Below are 22374 nucleotides of genomic sequence, written 5' to 3'. Positions count from 1 at the left end.
CTGGCTATAGATCACTGTACAAATGAAAAAAGCATAAACTTTCAATTTCCTTGTGGTTTTGCCACAAACGTGCAGCACACCTTTCATTTGGATTTCAGAAGAAAACCTGCAAAGGATTCAGGACTGTATCTTTATGTTAGCTTACTTTTAGCAAGGCATCCCTAAGACCTCATTCAGGAGGAAATTATTTTAGATATAAGATGCAAATATGTTTATAACTTCTTTTCCTAAATCCTTGATTTCTTTGTGAATTATTTTTTCCAGAATTTCCAATGGGAAGACAACCACAAGACTCACGAAAATGTGCTTTACCTTTAATTACAGCTTATAATGAATACCAATATGATAGTGAATCACATGTAACATACTGGAAATTGTTTTCCAAGTCAATCATCTACATTTTTCTCTAACCAGTTGGCAACTTTGATTAGCAGTTTTCTCCTTTCAATATTTTCAAGTTTTGCAGATTCCAGTAGCATAGTAATAGCCTCTCTCTCATCCTCTTCCAAAGTAGCATTATAAAAAACCTGCAACTGAAGAAATAAACACCTGAGCGTACTTTACACATAACTACATTTGCAGCAAGCAACTATGTGCCTGACAGATGCTTTAGACAGAAGTGCACAGAAAAGGGGCAGATGAGACTAAAGAGGGGGTGGGGCAAGGTTACTGATTTACACTAAGGTGGGAAAGCTCCTTACATATCAAGAATATGCCCTTTTGCTGTTCCTCTAAAAATCCTTTCAAATGCAGCCAACTTCACTGGTACTGGTGGTACCACACTGTCTAGGACTAGTTGGGTAGAAGAATCCTCTTGTGCTGCCTGGTCTACAATCACAGAACAAGAAATCTTTCTCATCAGTCTAATAGGCAAAAGACAAGACAGGACTGAAGAATAGTAAATAAATATTCAGAGGAAGCAGTGATTGAACAATATGAGAAATTAAAGAGATGTCGGTATGACAACCTAACAGGCCAGCAGCCCAAACGTTGGTACATTTTCAGTAGATATCATGGCAGAGATTGTCTCTACAGACAGATTTTATAGAGGAAAATGAGACAGTTATGAAAGAATTTGTGGGGACTCTGCTCCAAACATGAAGATTTGGAAGACATCAACATTATGTTCAATGATTTCTTTAAAGAACAAAAACTTGTATTTACACACTGGCAATGAATTTGAGACTAAATGCTGCTCTGGTTTACCTCTTGGATCTGTACATCTGTTTTGACAAATCTTCCCATGACTTTTAGTACATCATGCAATAATTCATGCCCATATCTGAAAAATTGAGATAAAGGTCCTTCAAATAGCACATTAGCAAATATACTAAATTTCACTGTATTTGAAAATGCTTACTCTATTTAGTGATTATTTACTATGTTGCAGATACTAACTAAGCTGAAGTTTACAACTATGGACTGTTTTCCCTCTTTTAAGAACTACCATTAATATTCAGTTTAGACATTTGAGCTGCATGAAATACAATAATTACCCTCCATTTTCATTTCCCAGTAAGATCTGGTATTTGTACTTTAGTAATGTGAATTCTTTGCATGAAACAGATAATCTCTCTGAGCCCATACAGACAAACTGAGCTAAAAAGGCTAAGCAGTAATGTGTCTAACAAGCTGTTGTTCCTGTTGCTATCTTGAGTGTGGCATATAAATAAACTCTTGCACTATTTTTTTAGTTTGAAAATAAGGGGGTGATTTTCCAGCTAATTTCTCATCAATTGAGAACACAGAAAAGCTCTGTAAGGGGACAAGTTGATATGACACAAATCTGCTACAACTTGCCTTTCCTGGCATTAACAATAATTTACACATTTGAATGCTCCTAAATGCCTGATTTTGGTTATGCTGCCACTAATGGATCACAGTGGTCTCCTCTGCCATCAAAAGCAGCTGAAATGTACTCTGTCACAGCCCTGCTGCTTTTCAAAATTGCCAAGGAGAGAGGTAGTCTTCAAAAAGAGATCAAAATACTTCCTTTGCTACACTCACAATTTACAGCATTTACACCCACTTGCAAAACCTTAGTGGATAAACCCACTTCTAGAGTCAGAATTCCCAGGAATACTTAAAAGCACAGAAACAGTCATGAACAGCCTAATTTTTAAAGTCTTCTGTGTTTGATGAGCCATTCTTTGGCATTAAACCCTGATCAGAATTGAAGCCTCTGAAAACTCTGCCCTACATACTTACTTGAATCAATCATTACAAATAGCCATCTCTGAAAGGAAAATCTGCACCTGAATTTTACAGCTCAAACATAGAGGAAGTAGCCAAAGAGCTACTGAAATTAAAGAAAGCCAAAACTTGTTACTTACCCTTGACTTAAAAGTGGCCAATTTTCTGTAACAAATTCCCAGGCTATACGGTGCCCAATATCCTTAGTCACTACATGTAAGATGATGACTGAAGTACAATTGGAAGAAAATAATGTATCACTGAGTCCATATTGCAAGTATCTGTTAGAAAAGCAGGAAATAAATAAACCTGTCACTTGCTGTTTTACAACAGAAATATACAATATTGCAATCTGAAAATATAATCCAGTTCACAAAAATTCCTATTTCAACAAGTATCAGCATGTGTCCCTCTGAGCTGTGTATTCAGCTTGGGTTTTGTCCTTAACTTTTGTTCTTGCACACTGACTCTTCATTTTGTGGTAAAGTGAGTGTGTCAAATATCAAATGGACATAGATATGTTTCTTATCTTTGAACCAGACAGACAGCTGCTCCTACCAGACAAGATTGTGGAAGGGCAGACTGCTCCTCACCTTCAGGCAATTCACTTCAGTGTGACTCAGATGCAGCCTACATACTGTGCCAGCAGTGAGATACTTTTACACAAAAACTACCTGTTTATAGGGTCCTCTATAACAAGACTCAATAAGAAGATTTTCATGAGGACTAAGGCAGGATTTCAGAAGTATTTCAGCAAGTGTCTTCTAATAATGTCAGTGGCAGTGAATGCCTGAACATCTTGAAAAGTAATTACTCTCTTTGTTGCCTCAGTGTTTTACCTTGCATGCTCCTACTTCCAAATGAAACATTTTAGAGTTGTTTTCTCCTAGGGTCTTGCAGGCAGCAGCTTTACAGGTAGAGTATTTGAGTTGGATTTCTCTCCTCTGCATGCTACCACTATGCTTAACATAGTGGACAAAGAACTTTCGGGGCCAGGAAAAGCACATCTTAATATTCTTCAACCCAAAACACTCCCTGGGTGGCATTTCAAAAAACAGATTGGCTTATCAGTTACTAAAGTACATGGACGAAGAAGCCCATCACAACTCCCTGATTTATCATGGAATGGTGCTAGCCTGTTCCAAGAAAAAGGCAATAAAGGGTCATAGGTTAAGGGCAAAATTAGTATAGCTGGTTGTGCATCTCTTTGCAACATTTCTTGTCTTATTCTCAGTCATATTTTTCTGTCTTCCCAAATGACCACCATACTAGAGAAGGTGGCTGGAAGAACTAAAATGCTACTTCCTCACCTTTAGACTCATAGAGTTTATGTGAATGTTTGGATGATAATTCTTTAGACCATCATTGCCAAAATTCCATCCCTTAACAAATGCTTTAGGTAATACAAACATGACCCATTAGAGAATGCAACATCTTTTTACTGACAAAGATACAAATGCCAATAAAAGAAAATAAACACAGTGTTCCAAACTATGTTCTGGAAACATTTGGACAAGACTCTTTGATAAATGTCTTAACTTTTTGGTTGGCTCACATGGAGTTCAGGACTTAAGACTTGATGACCTACAAGTTGTATTTGCAGAAGGATTGTTTATTTGTGTTTGTCCCATTTTTCATACTTGCTCCCTAACAAAACTCTTTAAAACTTTACCAGTGGTTGACAAGACACATGCTTCTGTGGCAGGCAAACCTTCACCAGCTTTGCACAGTAAAATTTTTCTTTTCTTATTCTTTAGTTCTGCATGCACAAACATATACTTTCATCAAGGTCACCTGTGAAGTAACCATGACTCTTTGGCACAGCTCATGGCATAGAGCAGAACATCTTCATCTTCCTCAACAGAGTCAGTATGGTTGTACATTTCCCAGACAAAATTCCATTCTTTATCACTTCCCACTGCAACACCATAGCAGCAGACTGTTCTTCTAATTAAAAAGGGAATTCTGCAAGGCAAAATACAATTTACAGGTACTGTTGTAGAGGCAAACCCTGTTGTTAATGCATAACTGATGTTTATTTACAGTTAAAAGATACACAATAATGCAAATATAAAATAGTAGTGTAAATAAGGACAGGAAATCTGATTGTTTTAGTTATGATTTAAGCATTTAAAAAGCATGCAGTTTAAAGGCAACCAAAAACCCCAACATTTTTAGAGCAGTTGGACCAGACTATTTTGTGTTCATACAGTGTCAATGTCACTGTTCCCCATCATGACCTAGGAAATGGATCACACGATTAAACGAGATCATATATTCATCGTCCCAGACAAGCCTTTTCTAAGTTTCTTCAGTGAATGCATCCAGCAGGAAAAGCCAGTTGCAGCACAGAAGGAAACAGAAGGGACATTTTTCCATGCAACAGGCAGCCTCCTATTACTCCCACCCTAGAGAAGAGTCTTCAACATGGCAATGCATTTCATAACAGAAACTAAATGTAAACATTACCAATATAATGCTCCATATGCAAAGGCTAAACAGGAAATTTCTCCTGTAGCAATGATGTGTCCCTGACATCAAGACATTGTAAGCACTTTCCAGTGATAGAAGTATTCTACTATGCAGGCTATCTGAAAGCAGTTTCAACTAATGGTATTTTGGACTAATTACCTACAGAAGAATGGGTCCTGTTGCTACAAGCAAAACATTTGACTTCCCTATGTCATACTGCTAGTCTGCTTATTATTACATTTAGCCAAGTAGAGGTATAAAAATTATCTTCCCTTTGATCAGAGGATACACTTGGAAAAACAGATAAGTCTCTGGTCAGAAAAGCCATTCTTCAGACCCAAAACTGGAAACATCAAATTCAAATTTAAATACAATTTGAGAAAAATTCCTGAGGTTCCTAGAGAAAATGAGGATGATGCCAACAGAGCTTTTCAGTCAGGAGAAGGATATATGACATCAGCCTTTAGAGAAGAGAAAAGGAAGTTATAAAGTTATAAATTTTGGAAATAAGGGACAAGTAGGAAAGAGGGAGAGTTGGGTGTTCTACATGAGAGACACCACTTGTTAGTAAAAAGGAAGATGCAGGAATTTTGGTAGTTCTGTTGCAGGTGGGGGATTTCACTGTCATACTAACAGAAAGCGTGGTCATGTTCTATATTTACTTTAAAAAATAGTTTGGATTCATTTACCTAGATATTTGCTGGGACATAAGGGATTTGCCATCAAGAATGACATGTAGAGTAGTTATGTCAGGCTAAAGTATTGTCCTGTGAGGAATCCTTCTCTAATGGATCTGAGTTACAGGGTTTGTTTAATAATCTTTTCAAAATGTTGCAGTAAGAGGTCATGGTAAGGTGATAACAAAGTAAAGCTATTTTGGTCAAAGCGCAGCTATTTATTTTGCTACTGAAACTGTTCCAGTAGTTGCAAGACAATGTTCATTAGTAAGTGTGAAGTTGTTGTGTGTGAATAGACAAGTTCTGTGCATCATTTGGCTGCAGCTCTGACGTGGGACTTTCAAAGCAGGCTGGATGGGCACCCTACTCTGGGGCAATAGTTTGCTAGCTGGTGACATCTGTGGTGGCCCTGATGTGGTTTAAGTTGTGTAGTTCCCAGAGGGTGTCCAGTATAGTCCAGAGGGACTTTGGAGCTTGAGCTTATATGAAGTGAGGGGTGTGACTTACTCATCTTGATGTTTTTCCTGGGAGTGGCTGTGTGATTTAACTTTACTGGCCTGCTGGGATCCCTCATTTCTAGATCTTGGGGAAGATGCAAAAAGCTGCTGGAAAGCAGGGGAGGTTATTTTACTTTTTTTTGGAGCCAATCCAGAAGTTACATGGTGATTTCTTAACTTTTGAGAGCAGCAGCAGTATATGTGAACCTTTAGTAAAAAAGTGAAATGGACAGAAATGCTGTCCCTCCTCCTAGGCTATTTTCCTTCTTTCAAAAGGCAAGCCAGTGACAGGACCTAGGAGAATACATTAATTTAGCAAGCTTCACTACGCTCCTATAATGAAAGAATAGTAAAACTGAGAAACTGGCTAGGGATTACAGATCTAGTTATTTCCATGAAACAGATAAAAATGCACTGTATCAAGTCCAGTTATGTTCTGTCAGGAACAGTTTGGAAATGTTCAGCTGAAGGTTGACCACCCAATCTGAAACAGAAATGCATTACTTCGTTCCCCAGATGTGAGAATCCTTCTGGGTTCCACCTGTGGCAAAACAGCTGTAATGTGCTGTTATGAATTTGCTCTCAGCAAGGAGAACATAAGAGCATCTAAAGGGATTTGTCTGTGAAACATGGGTCAAAAGTGTATTGTGCCTGTTTCCTTTCCTACTCAGCATGTGCAAAATTTCTTCATTAACTGCACGGGAACAGTGATCTGTCACTTGAAACCCAAGAAGTGTCCTAGTTTCTATGGGGTTTTTCCCTTAAAACATGACCATTTTTTTTTAATTAAATGAATTCAGTTTCATTTTTTCCACACATATAGTCCAGTAAAATCCATTTGAACTTTTCTCAGTGCTAAGAAGGACAGCAAAATTAATATTCTTCATCAAATTCTAAACCAAATCAGCTAATATATTTCACCGACTTTTCAGCTATTGAAGTCAAACAAGGTATTTAGTATTCCATAACCTCAAATGTTAATAGAGGGAAAGATTACTATTTTGAAAACAGACTGACAATTCAGTGCAGCACTATTGCTTTTAGTGTGGAGTTGCAAGAATATTCTCTCTTGAATGGAACAAAATATATGTAGGCTATTTAAACTTTTCAATCTAACTAGAAAACTCAGTTTGGCTTTTACGAGGATGATGGCTTTGAAGCTATTTTAGAAAACTCAAATATAATACTGCAAGTTCAGTTTCCTTAGCCAACTACATGTATCAACATATATCAAATAAAAACAAAATATTTATCACAACTACAACAAATAAAAATAAACTTAATATTCACTCACCGGTGCCAACACTATTTGACTATTGCATAGAAAGACATCAAAAGAAAGAGGGAGGAAAAAAGAGTAAGATTTTCAGTACATTGTAATTTTTTTTAAATGATGAAATACTTTAATACAGAAAGTCTCTTCCTGGGGGAGTCCAGAGTGCATTCTCACAGACCAGACCCCTGAGCGCTAGGCTTCAGTACCAGCATAAGGACTGACAGCTGTTCCCAACACCTCTTTATGTGAGCACAGAACATGCAAGGCACTTTGGTGGGCTCACTGTGATGGCTGTATCATGCAAACATTACTCAGTATTGTTAAGAAAAGCTTAAAAGCTGAGTTGGTGTACGTGACAACCTTTAGGCTGTACAACAGCAAAGGGACTGAGCTATATGGTCTATTAGCCTGTTCACCTGTTACATGGCTAACCAGGTTTTGGTCTTCATGGCAAAATCTGCATCCTTCAGCCTGTAAAGTTTATGTAAAAAGCAGCAATCATGAAATCCTCATAAAGTTAGGATTTGGGGAAGAGAAGGAGGTTGGGCAGACAGAGTTGTCTTAAATTCTTTCATTCTGTCAAGAAATAAGAGTAGTGTACAGAGGCATTTCTCATTCTGCCTCTCCCCTGTAACAGCCTTTTAACTTTCCACCTCCCTTAGACATGCACACCTCCAAGAGCAAATCACCACTCTTACTTGTACTCAGGATTGTCCCTCCACTTAGCAAACAGTTCAGATGACAGGTCCAAACAGTCTTGGAGGCCCAGCCAGCACGCTGTTGCCATGAGTTTTTCCAAATATGCTCTTGAAGAGAATTTAAAACAGTAAGACTAAAAGATATGCATACCACATTCAGAGTACTTGAACTATGCCTGACCACCACAGTTTCAGAACAAGATGCCATTAACCCACAAGAACCTCTACTACGAACAATTGAGTTTTAATAAAATAATTAAACAAACAATAATGGTCTCCAGACATTAATATTTGTGGATATTAATGAGGCAACCAATGTACTATATTTTTTGTATGTTTTTTTGTGTAGTTTATATGCCTCTTTGAGGTTTTAAGGTACTGGTTGCATCTAGTCCAAATCACTCTGATGTTTAATAAGCCTGTGGCTGCAATGGCCTTGCAAAATGAAGTATTTTAAAGTTTTAGTAATTGATCCAGAAATCATATCCTAAGTACATTGCTGTCAGTTTTTCTTCATCTAGCAGCAGCCTGTTGGGCCTGTTATTTGACAAATGAGAGCTACAACTAAGATCCATAAACTATCATGCCTTATGCTCCTATCTTGTGTAGTTTCACTGGAGGTGTCTTCATAAAGAATACACTTACAGGACAGTAAAATAACAATCCAGTTACAGTAGAGAATTATTCCTGTATCTTGTATTTAAATTTACACAAGCAAACTGCAACGGATCAGATCCAATTACACCAGAAAAAAACTCTTAAGAAAAGCAGAAAACTTACTGAGCAAAATAGTCATCTTCCAAAGCATCAGCATTTTGACGAATAAAACCTGCATAATAATGGTATATTGGCAACATTCTCTTTAAAAGGTATTTCTTTTAAAAGAAGGGAAAGAAAAATTACTTTCATTTAGATACAACTTTTTATTTTCCTTATTTACTCAGATTTATCCTGAAAATTTACCATTATTAATGTATTGAAAACACGGGATTATTAAATAAAATATAAACTAGGTCTAAAATGCAATATACCTGTACTTCAATTCAAACTGGCACATTACTGTTTCATATCACTAGGACCTCTGAACTTATTGTGAAAGACAAGAAATTCTCAAAGAAACAGGCAAAACCCTTTTCAATAGGAAACACTTTGCTCGTCTCACTTATTTTAACATTTATTTTTTAGAACTTAAGAGAACTAAAACTGTGGGATTATACTTTAAACATAGCTGAAATCTTCAAATAGAAGTCAACGAAATAAATGTGACAATACTATCTCAGGTAAGTCAAATATGGGAAAGAATAATTTCATTTAGTGTCTAAACACAATTCCTTCTTTCACTCCATGAAGGTGAATGGAAAGCAGTATGAAGCACAGAGCACAAATACACTATATGCCTTTTATACATAGCTTTGCTGGTCTTTTCTCTTACTACTAACTGATAGTTCTATCTTCCAGATTCACAGTTTCAAAAAACTAAGGATGAAGCTTAATGTAAAGAATGTGAATGTATTTCTGCTTTTCAATAAGAATCAACTCAAGATTCAATGAGACTTATAATTGACTAATATGTATAACTAAATACCTCCTCTATTGAAAACAAAACATCTTGATAAAAGTCATGCAAAAGGAATCACAAGCATTCTGATCATCATAGTCACCACTACGTCCTTGAGAATTTAAAAAGCATTACTTTTAGACGAATGTATTTGTATGGTCTAATATCTTTGGTAAATAATAACATGGTCATACCTTTAAAAGTGGATATACTTCATGGTTCTTCAGTGTACTTTCCAAACTATCGGGTATTAGGTTTAACAATACCACATTCCATATGAAGAGTTCATCTTCTCTGGCAAGGTATTTAGTTAGCTCAAGTGCTGATTCAATTGGAACATATCCGAAGCTATGTAAAAACCAACAAAACAAAACAAAAAATCCCACACATTTTAGCATACTTATTCACATTAATTACCTACCACACATATCTGTTTGTTTATGAAATAGGCAATAAAACATCAGGATACTGTGTGAAAAGTAACCTAGAAAAGGCACTGAAAAAAATAAAAGAAATATAAACGAATGAGGATTTCAGAAGCTGAACTCTCAAAACACTTATTTAGGAGCACTGTGCCACTATCAAAGCAATAGGGCAATCAGGGCAGTAAGCATGGCAGCACGCACACTGTATCTGCTGGTGGCTGCTCGATATAGTACAAACACATTGACACCACGTGTCTCTCCCACTGGAACAAAATTAAGAAGAAAATCACTGCTTTAGTTATAATACAATTATTTTCTTCATTGTGAAAACAACTTATTTTCATTACATGTTCTTTTGTGGAATATTGTAAAAATGAAACAATTTAATTCATATGCACACTATTTGTGGAATTAACTACTTCAGCATGGCATTTCTCAGTGTGGAATAAGCATGGAATTCATTTTTTCACAACAAAATTTCAATTCAAGCCCCTCTCCTCCAGGAAAGAAAATTTTGCTGTACTTATATAGTACAGTTCTGTACTTCACAGTTACAGTCCTTGTCAGCTAGCTTTGAGCTCTCTTACGAGAAAGGACATTTTTGTGGGAGGAGGAAATAGGATTTTTACTTCCTCCTCTCAGAGGTACTTCCACAGGCACTGAAGCAGGCCAATGTGCTTTGGCCACCTCGTCCCCGAGGTCCCTTATCATAGGGACACCCTCATCTCAGGTGTTGATGCTTTTGGTACCCCCGGTGCATGTGAGGCACAGACACATTGAATGCTTCTCAGCTCCCTACAACTCTGCTGACCTCTTTAGCACCACAGACCTGAACAACCGAGTCATGACTCAGCAAGAGAAATTAAAAGTTTGGACATTTGGACTATTTTTTCCATTAAAACAAATACAGGTTAATCCCTAAAAAGAACTCATGGCAATGCCACTATTTAAAATAATTTCCTTGGAGCTGGAACAAAAGAAATTTTGAAGTAAATCACTCACCACTGACTAAAGAAGGGATTAAATAACACCCCCACCATTTTGTCAGAGCAGTAGTTCTTAGGAGGGTTCACACATGGGTACGATTGAAAGAAGCAGAATTAGAAATCTTGAGTGCAATCGTATTGTTTTATCAATCTCTGTAACATATTGGAAACATACTTACTCTGTCAGGGCAAAAACATCATCTATCAGCTGGAACCTGCTGACAGCAGGAATAGCCTGCAGAAAGTATTTGTGTAGTGTTAGTCGATTTCAACATGTCATTAAGAGTTTACAAAAAGCTTTTTGATGTTTCAGAAGGATCCCTAACATGTTTTCTATATCAAAACAGCCTACAAAACATTGCAAAATGGATCCCGAATTTTAAACTGAAATTATTTATGTGCTTTTAGAGATGTTTTTATATATCTATACACAGAGCTACATAATACAGTTATATATTATGTTGTATATAAAAGTTTAACTACAGTACCTTAACCAGAGAATTTCAAGACCTGTCTTACTCGCATACTCTAATTAAAATTAAAACATGGAAATGCCACATGTCCTAAAAATATCCTGGTTACAGAATTTTGGTATATTTTTTCCTTTTGAGGTTTAAATACAGAATCTGTACTCAGTGCAGAGCAAAGTGTCTAGCACTACCATGAAATAAATGACCAAGGCATAGCCATGGGTGTACCTTTGCTTACAGCTCATGCTCTTGTGGCAGGACTTGTCTCCCCCCTGTTCCACGCCCCTTGGTCACTGCTCCAGCAAACATTCCCCCTGACAGCTGGGAGCATAAAGCAGGGCAGAAAGGCAAAAAGCTCAGCACACATGCTAAAAGCAGACAGGGGTCAGGTGGTTTGGGCTGGCACCCAGCAGGGAGGAATGTGAAGCTGGGTGGAAGCCACATGTTCTTGTTCTGCCTCTTGATACCAAGAAACACTACGTACAGCATGACCACAAGGAGCAGATGGTTTTGCACAACTGCTACTAGGAACACTTCCTACCAGGAAGCATTACCACAAAGAACAGACAGTTTGACCTCAGTGGCACCCATGGCACTTTGCACAACTGTGGCTAATAAGGTGTAGAATGCACCCTGATTCTGTACATGACTGGGGATTGTGAGAATTTGACACAAAGTTGTAGGCACGGATCGATGTGTCTGTCCTCCTCACCATTCCCAGAAGGGATGCCTATGGTAAGGCTTGCGTCCTTGGCCATGCCAAATGTTTTCACTCAAGAAATTAGGCTTGTGATTGCAGTCCTATTGTTAGTACCACCCATAACTGTTCTGTAGTTAAAGCACTTGTCACCATCAATCCAAAATAACTACTTTGTTGTCTTTAATAACCCATGCTGCTCCTGACCCTGTCTTGTTTGAATGTGACCAAACCTACAGTTAATAGACTATCCCTGCACCTCCTGTCCAGCCCACAGTTATGTTTTTGCAACACTGTATGGTGCCAAAAAATGGCCCCAAGTCAGCATTCACCCAATGTCCTGATGATGTAGATTTGCCGTGAAAGAAAGAAGCATAGAAGAAATGAAGCCACTGTGCTGTAGGAAGGTTTAATGTTCTCTGATCAGCCTTGTGTCCAAACTCTCTAGAGGAAGATTGTACTGATTACTATTAGGTAGAAAGGTTAAATTTTCTCACTTTTGCTACCAGAACCAATAAGCTGACACTACTGCTTCAGCCTCTGGCTCACTGTAGGATTAGGCAACACTGAAACCATGCAACCCCCCCATATAGAGTCACATTTACTCTGTGCCACGTTCACCTTCAGTTCAGGCTATGGCAAGTCAAAGGTGGGATGAAATCTAATCTAAGTCAGTGTCTCCAGAAGACTGAAAGAACTCAAATAGAATTGATTGGAACTTCTAGGAAAATTATCCATAAAAATTCAAAACAAACAAACAAAAAAGAACAAACAAAAAATCCACAAAACCCCAACCAGCCAACCAACCAACCAACCAAAATACCTAAAAACCATCAGGTTGTTTGTTTTTGGTTTTTGTTTTTTTTAAGCCCACAGGAAGAAACATTGTGGTTTGACAAAACACAGAAATAACAAACTCTCACAATTTTCCTTCTCCATGGCTACTTTACACCAGCTAAAGCTCAGTCCCATGTTCATACTGAAAGCTCCTTGAGACAGATTTAAGGAAAGCAGAACCACCACAAGCTATTAACACAAATTTGAAGACAAAATGTCATGTAAAGTTGTTTTTCATGCTTATGTGAAACTCTTCAGGCCTGTCATCTTCCGCTACAAAAAGCCAGCGACTTTAGCAGTGCAATGGTGAGTTTGTCATTGTTCCAGGTTTCCATCAATATGATTCCAGGTGAAAACTGCATGAAAAAAATACATGGAAGGAGTCTGCTCATAAGCTTGAGAAAGCAAACATAATCTTACCTTTGGATCATTTTCAAGCAAGCGCGCTAATCTCTTCAAGTTTAATTGGTCATAGTTCACTCTGTAGTATCCACTTAAATTTACATTTAGCAAAATCCAGTCATATTCTGACTCTGATACTTGCATTTCAGGAAACATTTCTGTAAAGTGACATTAGAAGGTATCATTTTGTTTTGCATGCACTGCTTCTTTTTAATTTATGAACAATGCACTTGGTGTTCCTCTGAGATATGAAACACAAGTTTGAGGCTGGACTCAAACAGAATTCCCCAAAAGCTCAATGGACTTGAGATCTCTACTCTGCACAGTAGAATGACTTCAACAAGCTAATGATTCCTCAGGTACTGAGCACCTTGAGATTCTAAGAGGTAGGCTGAAGACTCACTTTTCTCCAGCCCTTTAGGTCAAAGGGAGCTGTGAGAGTTCAGGAAGTTTACCCAAGAGTAAACTCTGAGGATGAGGAGCAATACCCTCCCATGCCTGACGCAGGGCATGGACCCACAGCACACCTGCTGCTCCCAGCTCCAAAACACAGTGCTCAGCACATCACAGAAGAACTGACCACCTACCAGTATTCAGATAAATGCAGATCAAGAAGAAAAAAAAAGCATAGCTGGTAAGTTTAACCAAGAGACAAGTAATTGAAAATGCTTGTTTTAAAGATGACAGCCCCATAGTCCTTTTGAGTTACATCCCTCACTAACAGCTTCCTCCTGCAGTCCATCTCACTTATTCATATGTTCTTGCCTGATTGACTACTCTTGAGAGCCTACTGTGCATTGAAGGGCCCAGGGCAGCCTTGAAGGCTCTAAGCTGCTTCATCAGGACAGTTGTGTTTTCATGTCCTGATTTGAGAAGGCAGCCTCTGTTAAGACAGTCAGTCTTATTTTAGACTTCTATCTACTACTTGATCTGATAATTTTCTGGTATTTCACAGCTGAGATCCTGTCTATACTCAAAAGCTGGCATTAACATCAATGAGATCTCTTGGGGGAAGAATATTACAGAAGCATGAGGACCTACAAGTTTGGATTTGAGTAAAAAATTATAAAATCAAAATTCCTGAGAAAATTTCTCTACTCATCATATGAGTTGTACCGTATTATTAAATACTCAAGCTTAACACTGAAATTTGATGCCACATAGAAAAGAACATTATATTGACCTAATTGAAAATCTACCACTATTGTAACACAAAATCATTACAATAGATAAACAGAGACATTTCTGTATTAAAGTTTTATCTCCCTATTAAATTCAAATATATCATCTCTTTTTAAAAGACTTTGGAGTGTTTTCATAAGTTTAGTTTTAGAATGTGCAAACAAATACATTACTTACTGCTGCCTTTATCTAGCCAGGTTAAGGGTTGTGATGATCCATTTCTTATCCAAGAAATAGGAATAATCCAGGTGTTACTTAACAAATAAAAGGATATGATTAAAATTCTCATATTTAAAAATCCCTCTTAGTTGATGCTAAACTACAATGCAGATTAGTTCCATCTTACAAGAATTTCCATCTTCTGTCCTCCCTGATGCATGGAACCTCATCAGATAATGGTACTTTTGCCAGATCAGCATTTACATTCTCTAAAAGGGAGCCTTAGCATGGCTTTAAAAAGGCCCTCATATTAAGATTATTGTTCATTACTAGGTATTTCAATACCATTGTCTTTCTGTGTTGTTTTTCCTTCTCCAGGTAGTAATTTTATTCTCCTCACTTATTACTCTTCATCCTATTTCTAGTAACAATAAAGCTGCTTTTCAGAAGCACGTTTACCACAAAAAGGTCCCAGGAAAGCAATACAACTGTCATTCCAACAACTGTCAATTCTTTTCTGAGGGAATGCAAAACTCCTTTCTGGTAAAAGAGACAACAGCTTCAAATGCCTGAAAAATTCTGTAATACAGGTCCTGGGCTTTCTTACATCCACATGGTAATTTGTGCTTGCTAACTGTAAAGGACTTCACACTTGTGACTTGGAATTCCTTCTCTGAGCTAACCAAGAATACTGAATACATTAATGCTTTGCAGTTCCTGGAGATCGGGAGCAAAGGAAACCCTGTGGCTCTAGTCAAAATTAGTTTTGTCTGTTTGTATTACCAGTAATAATTTCCAAAAAAACCCCTGCTTTGGATTTTGGTCTCCTTTATACTTTTTCCTCACATGATCACTTATCTCATGGGCTCCATCCATGCACCCAAAAACTTATATCAACTGCTCCTTCATAAATGTTCAAACCCAAGCCAGGAGTTTCCAAAGTGGGTGACAAAAGCCAGCTACTTTTATCATAATTTTCAGACATCTAAGTAAGTTTTCAAAAGCTCCAGGCACTTAGCAATGCTTGCTGACAAGAACTTAAAACTGTTCTGCTCTGAGAAAGGGGTCAATTATTTAAGTATTTAAATGCAACCCTTTTATCCTTGCCAGGCAGAAGAGACTGGAATACATGCACTGGAAAGAAATTAAGAATGGTTCATCCATGTACCCAGTCCGTAGACCTAAGGAATGAGGAAAGAAAAAGATTCCAGGCAAAAATCCTCCCTGCAACACACTCATTGCCTTGGTCTGACTTTGTTATTTTGTAGCTGGAAAAGTTACTATTCCAGAGGAAAGCAACTTTTTGGCAAAACAAGCAGAATTTGTAGAACTATTGCAAACTCCAGCAAAATGTCAAACAGATTTTATTTGACTGCTCATCACGAGAAAAAAACACAAGTTAAAAAATCAGATGGTCAAAACATGTTGCAACAAGCATTTCCTGTAAAAAACAGGAATAAAACATACAATAAAATGTAAAATATATGTATATATAAATAAAATAAAATGTAAAAAAATACAATAAAAACATACTTGTAGGAATCAGTACTCTTTCTATTTTTTTTGTTAAAAAATTGTTCCTGTCTGACTGTTCCAGTAGTTAGATTTAATGTTAAAACTGGAAACCCATTTTGGCATGTCCAGGAATCCATTATTTGCTTTACAGGTGCTGGCAACTTAACTTCATCCTGTGCATCTATGACCTGAAAGAAAAAGAGAAATTAGAAATACTTATGATGAACAGGAGCTACTGATACTGCTTCAGTGAAGCAATGGGAGTGTTTCTAATGTAACAGAGAAAATAAAGCTTAGCAGCTTGCTGGTCTTTGACTCATGAAAAAAATCAATGTAACAGAGTTCAAGGAACTTTTTTGACATTCTAACAAAGACAATACAGGCATAAGCCTTTTTCAGGAATTATGAAATACTGAGATGACATTTTTCATTCTACAACCTGCTGCTAACCTTTTTCTTTTTAGTGGCAATATCTTAATAACTTACACATTTCTATGGCTGTGACAGATTGATTAGTTAATTTCATTCAAATAAAACTGATGGAACACAAATATTTTTAAGTGACATAATGAACAAACTGAATCAGTGAAGACAAATTCAAAAAGACATTAAGCTGGAGCCTCAGTAGTGTGAATTGGTACAGTCTTCACTGGTTTAAAACATGTGACAATCTTGCATGTCTGGAATTCTAGAACTCCCATTCTTAAGACGGAGTCTGCAACACAACAGAAGCCTTCTTTAGACAACCAAGAAGGTGGATTTTTTAAAAAAAATAACCTAATATTAGCATCTATTTTCTTAGATCTCTGCCAAAACCATAGAAGGGTGAAATGCTGAGCTACTGCCATAGGTTTGCTGGATCTGTGACACACCAGCATCTTTAATCATCAAGCCCGAGGCATCACATACACTGATCAAGCAAAACCTATTTTATATATATATATATATATATATATATATATATATATATATATATATATATATATGTATGTAGCTATTGCATAGGCTATGCAATTTCATATAGGCTTATGTGATTACCATGAAACCCAAAACTTTGCCTGATCCTGATTTCCTGTCTCATCTCTCTACTCCTTGTACTCAGTCCCACTGATCTTAGGTTTAGCAAAGCAGTCAAATAACCACTTGAGAAGACATTAGCTGAAAAAAACAGCAAAGCAAATTTTATGTAGGAGAAAGACTGCACTACAGATAGCCACATTCCAATGAAATACTTTATGGCTTAGATTTGGACTGTGCCAAACACCAGAGAAAGAATACTAGAGACATAAAATGAGTACCATCTGGATGTAGGTCCAGAGATCATCTTGATTAGCATTTGAGAAGGAAAATTCTTTCAGATACGACTGTGAGGAAGCAAAGAGAGATTCAATGAAAACCATTAGCAAGGCAAGCCATTTGTACAATGGACATTTCTAAGCTTATAAATGAAGATGAGGGGGGTTGTTTTTTCAAACTTACAGTAAGTGCTCTGATGAACAACTTTTCAGTCAAGAAACCAGAAAGCATCCAGGTTATAGAAGCCCCCTGGAGTACAAAAAAAAAAAAAAAAAAAAAAAGAGAGAAAATGAATTGTTATTGCAATTACTGTTGCAACATTTTTTCAAATATTCCAGACATCCTAGTTGGTCTATACTTGTTGTTGATGTTGGAGACAGGGTTCATGCTGCAGCCATTATTTATTGATTGGGGCTTTTATACCTCCTTTTATACGGGGGTATAAAATTCCCGAATTTCCTGTTCTTATGGACGTGATTGGTTGGGCTCTTAACTCCACGCAGCTCCAATGGCATGGGTGCTTTCATTGTTCAAAGGGATTGTTTGAGCTTGAATTCAGTCTGTCATTTCATACCTGGGGACTTGTACTTCTATTATCTAACAAACTACTAAACACTAGGCTATCTGAGTTGGTGTCTGTTCAGCCAAATTATCTGTGCAGCTATAGACCAGCTAAAGCTGTCACATATAACCACACTTCATATTTCACAGAGGTTAAAAATGTTTTCTCCGCTTCCTTCACAGCCAAGTAGATTTGCAACACTCAATAAATTTGTGTGTGCAGCAGAAACACGTTTTGAATGACAAAACACTTTTGTTCAACAGTTCCACCCAAATCTACCTTGTACCATTAGCTTAGACTCTGAAACAGAAAGAATTTTCTATTTTTTTACCTTGCTGTATGTGATGTTGTCAAACAGAGACATTAAAGGAAATGATCCTTTGATCTTGTCTTCACTCTCTGACAGTGATCGAGCTATTTCACTGTCTTCCCTTAAGACAGGTTGTACAACATGAGCATAAAAGATTTTATCCTGCAAAAAGAATACAAATCTAAGTGAGCTGAACAGAAGATATTAATCCTTTGGAGAGAATGAGGAGTATGGAATTAGCACTATTATGAATCATTCGTCCATAAGTGAACTCCCCCACTCCCTAACTTTCTCATGACATACAAGGGAACTGATCCTAACATTTTCTAAATGGCAGCATCAGTGACCAGTGAAAATATTACTCTTCCAAGTACTGTGAGCTTGGGTCTGACAGTCAGTTACAGTGTAATCCTCAAGGAAAAATGAGTCAACTATATTAAACAGCAAATGAACAAATACTGAAAACTGAAAGCTTGTATTTCATTTACTTCTGTCATGAATATGGCAGTTTTTTCCTCCTAAATTCCCCATTTCTTCTGCTGCAATCCTGAGCAATAACCTAAAACCTAAGCTACTGAAGGTACCAGGGTTTAGCTATGTGGCATTGCTGCTGTCACTCAGTGAGAAATACAGAAGGAAAATAGCTCCTCAGAAAATGTCTCCTCAGTAAATGTCACCTGCCATGGTCAACAGCTCAGAGAAGGGACTGGAGCACCTCTCCTGTAAGAATAGGCTAAGAGAGCCTGGGGAGGAGAGGGCTCAGAGGGATCTCATCGGTGTGAATCCCTGAAGGAAAGGTGAGCAGAAGACAGAGGCAGGCTTTTCCAGTGGTGCCCAGTGACAGGACCAGAGGCAATTGACACACACAGAGACACAGGAGGTTCTCTCTGAACACCAGGAAAATCTTTTTCACTGTGAAAGTGACCGAACATTTCCCCAGGTTGCCCCAAGTGGTTATGGAGCCCATATCCTTGGAGACATTCAAAAGTTGTCTGGGCACAATCTTGGGCAACTGGCTCTTGTGTGGCCCTGCTGGTGCAGGGAGGCTGGACAAGATGAGCTCCACATATGCCTTCTAACCTCAGCCATTCTGTGAACATTTATGATCCAGAAAACTGTGCAAGAAAGACCAATATTCTTACATCTGTGTTATTAATTATGCATTCCCAAGGCACATTACCTAACTGCAATGTATCAAACAGAATTATTGCCCAGTATTAAAATTTACTTTATGGACACAAATGACAACTGCTGATTTTTAGAAAGGCAAGCTTCTAAATTAAATTTTTAAATTGAAAATAACTCAAGAATTTATTTACAATTTAAAATTTGGAGGCCTTTACACTTTTCAGTGGTATTAAGACGCTGCATTGCAGAGAATAAAGTGAGCTGTTGTTGAAGTTAAAAGCCAAAGGTAAGCATATCCCATAACCTAGAAATCCTCTTGAACAGAATTTATTTTGAATGCCTCTATTAGTTTCCATTCAAACATGTAATTAAGAGCTTTGGTGAAAGCGAAAATGAAATTGACAAATCGTGTTTCAATTTAGCCAAATAAAAAGCACTGCTCAGACTAAAGGCCCTTCCTTTCTTCAGAAGCTGATGGCACCACATGCAGATATTTAAGATATTTAAGTGCACCTCATCTCATGGCTGCAGTTAGCCATGAGATGAGTTTAGCCACGAGTCTCTGAGTTTAACAATGGATGCTGTGAGAATTATGCTTATTCCCATTTGGGCAGAATGGGAAGGAATTTTACGCTGCTGTTGGAGTAGCTATGTGCGTTATATTTGTCTTACCTACAGCCAGATATCCAGGGACCCACTCAAAATGACCCAGCTTAATCTCTGCGTGGTAAAGATACCAGAAGACTGGGATAATAGAAAAGAGCTTCGCAGGTGAGGAGGAAAACCATCAGCTACAACAGAACCCAGGAGAGAAATCTGGGTTTGCTACATGACAGGTCTAGGTCAAAACATCCACTCCTTGCCACTGCAGAATCCCAGCTGTCCACCTGTCCTCTGCACCAGCTGTAGAGAGCTGGATATGCTCCCTCAGATGGAGGAAATAATCAAGACTTACTGTTCTTTCTCCTAGGGGTGAAGTTTTTAACAGCACTGCTTAATTAACTTCCATCTCCTGTACCTTGCTTTCTTTTGTACATGATGGAACTTTGCTAGTAAGTATTTGGTACTTACCAATGAAAGCATGGGTTCCACAAACGTAGCTCCCAAGTATTCAAAGTAAGACGCCAGGCCCTCGTTAAGCCATAGATCATTCCACCAGTTCATTGTAACCAGATTTCCAAACCACTTAAATTGAAAGAAAAAAATATCTCAAAATCTTCTTGGACTGCTGTTTTCACGTTTTTTGCAGGTGAAACACACGTGTGAAACACACAGGCTGAAGTGACTTTATTTAACGTCCACATGTAAATTGAATAAAATGCTGAATGCTCCTTCAGATAGTGAAAATTCGATAGAAAAGGATGTACTTTAGAGAAAGTCAGAACATTAATTTTTAAATGGCTTCATCTATGATTTTATACCATGTGTCAATCTCAGTGTATTATGTCATTTTTATAGACTATTTAATTTTAAACACTTCTCAATATAAGTTAAATTTCTAAAATATCATATCAGGCCTAAAAGTAGGGCATTTATCAAGCAATTAAAAATTCACCTTTCCATGCTCTTAACAAAGTGAGATTGTCAGAGGAATAATACACAAAACTGAGGGAAATAACAATTTCTAAACCCAGCAAATCCCTCTCATGGCAAGTACAAAACTTCCTAAACAACTGCAGTGTACTCATATCTGGCTTTTAATACTTAACAAAATACTGAACATTTCTGGATTTATATTTTATTTGCTAATTCTTAAAAAACAGAACTACAAGTTTATTTTTAAATAGATTTTAGTTAGCCATTGACATTTATTTCACTAGTCTGCAGTAAAAATACCCTGCTCATCTGAAGGTCTGTGAAGTTACAGATCTTGTCAGAAAGCCATAAAAATGAACTAGCCAAGTTAAGCTTTTTTGCTAATTTTACTAAGTGCAAATAGTTGTTGCTCTGGCAAGTGACAGGAAATTGAACATTGTCAGTAAGGAAGTGCAACTGAATTAGCATTCCAAATTATGAAAGAAAGAATTCGGAAATCTCTATGAAAGCTTGGCATAGATGCAATTACAGTGCAAAGTATGTTCACATTTATTTTGTTCTATTGTACTGTGGGCTGTGTCTTACAGAAAAACAAGTACCTTCTGCAGTATGTACCTGCAAAAGAATCCTGATCAACTCAGTTTGAGTGTCCTAACAAAGTACTAAGTTGATTGTATAGAATACTGTCATCCCTACATCTCTATAGCATCCTCTTTCATGGCATTCAAGTACTGTGTAAAAAACCCCCAAGTATCCTATTAAGAGTTTTGTTTTAATGAGTCCTGTACAATCAGTGTGCAGTCTGTAAGATGATAGAAGCTGCTTTTAACATTGCTTTATCAGCAGAATATATGCTCAAATAGGCTCTCAGTGCTCTAGTTCTCACACTCTCTACTGTTAACTGATATTTTACTTCTACTAATCAGAAACTGCATCATCAGCAACCGTGAGGAAACAATGTCATAGGCAAATACTTGTACAGAATTTTTTACCACATGCCTGGTGTCCTAGTTCGTGTGACACAATTAAGGCGATCATTGCCTTTCTGCTTGTGAATTCATCACTTGGGAGGTTCATCAATGATGCTTCTTGGAAAATCACTAGCCCCCAGTTTTCCATACCACCTGCTCCAAAATCAGGCAGTGCGACCAGATCTAAATTGATTCAAACAGACACATGCATACACAAAAAGTTATCTCAAACACTTTTGTGAATAAAATGCTCACATGATTTTAATGCTCACACTGGCTCAGCATCCCATTGAAGGATACTGCATTGTAGTGCTTCTTTGTGGTATTACAGCAACCCTTGCAAACGATCACTGAAATTTCTTCTTGTCATGCTTTCTACCTATGATGCCATTCATTCAGGAAGCCACATAATTAATTCCCACAAAGCCCAGATCTGTACTGTATCTTCTACCTACAAATGTTTGGAATGAAAATCGAGGTTAGAAGAGAATATATTCACTGCTGGCTGTCCGAAATCTTCCTCTGTG

The 22374-nt window shown here is 37.5% G+C and overlaps 1 protein-coding gene across 3 annotated transcripts in view; it reads right to left on the bottom strand.

The window, feature by feature from the left end:
* Positions 1-302: 302 nt before the first annotated feature.
* The window catches only part of LVRN (laeverin), a 61941-nt gene continuing 39869 nt past the window's right edge, over positions 303-22374 (bottom strand). For all 3 annotated transcript variants that reach the window (XM_088156584.1, XM_088156585.1, XM_014892961.2), the window contains 16 exons: positions 21876-22030; positions 20412-20525; positions 18234-18374; positions 17524-17589; positions 17343-17408; positions 16063-16232; positions 14548-14624; positions 13207-13346; positions 10962-11017; positions 9566-9719; positions 8594-8688; positions 7814-7921; positions 3988-4158; positions 2334-2474; positions 1207-1282; positions 303-533 (listed from right to left, as the gene is read on the bottom strand). In XM_088156584.1, the coding sequence (XP_088012710.1) occupies positions 387-533; positions 1207-1282; positions 2334-2474; positions 3988-4158; positions 7814-7921; positions 8594-8688; positions 9566-9719; positions 10962-11017; positions 13207-13346; positions 14548-14624; positions 16063-16232; positions 17343-17408; positions 17524-17589; positions 18234-18374; positions 20412-20525; positions 21876-22030 (1877 nt within the window). In that variant the 3' untranslated portion in view covers positions 303-386. The remainder of the gene's footprint in view (positions 534-1206; positions 1283-2333; positions 2475-3987; positions 4159-7813; positions 7922-8593; positions 8689-9565; positions 9720-10961; positions 11018-13206; positions 13347-14547; positions 14625-16062; positions 16233-17342; positions 17409-17523; positions 17590-18233; positions 18375-20411; positions 20526-21875; positions 22031-22374) is intronic.

Source organism: Sturnus vulgaris, chromosome Z (genome assembly GCF_052056855.1).
Source record: "Sturnus vulgaris isolate bStuVul1 chromosome Z, bStuVul1.hap1, whole genome shotgun sequence".
Classification (NCBI taxonomy): domain Eukaryota; kingdom Metazoa; phylum Chordata; class Aves; order Passeriformes; family Sturnidae; genus Sturnus; species Sturnus vulgaris.
Note: the sequence above shows the minus strand (reverse complement) of the source record. Positions and strands in the feature narration are given on the sequence as shown.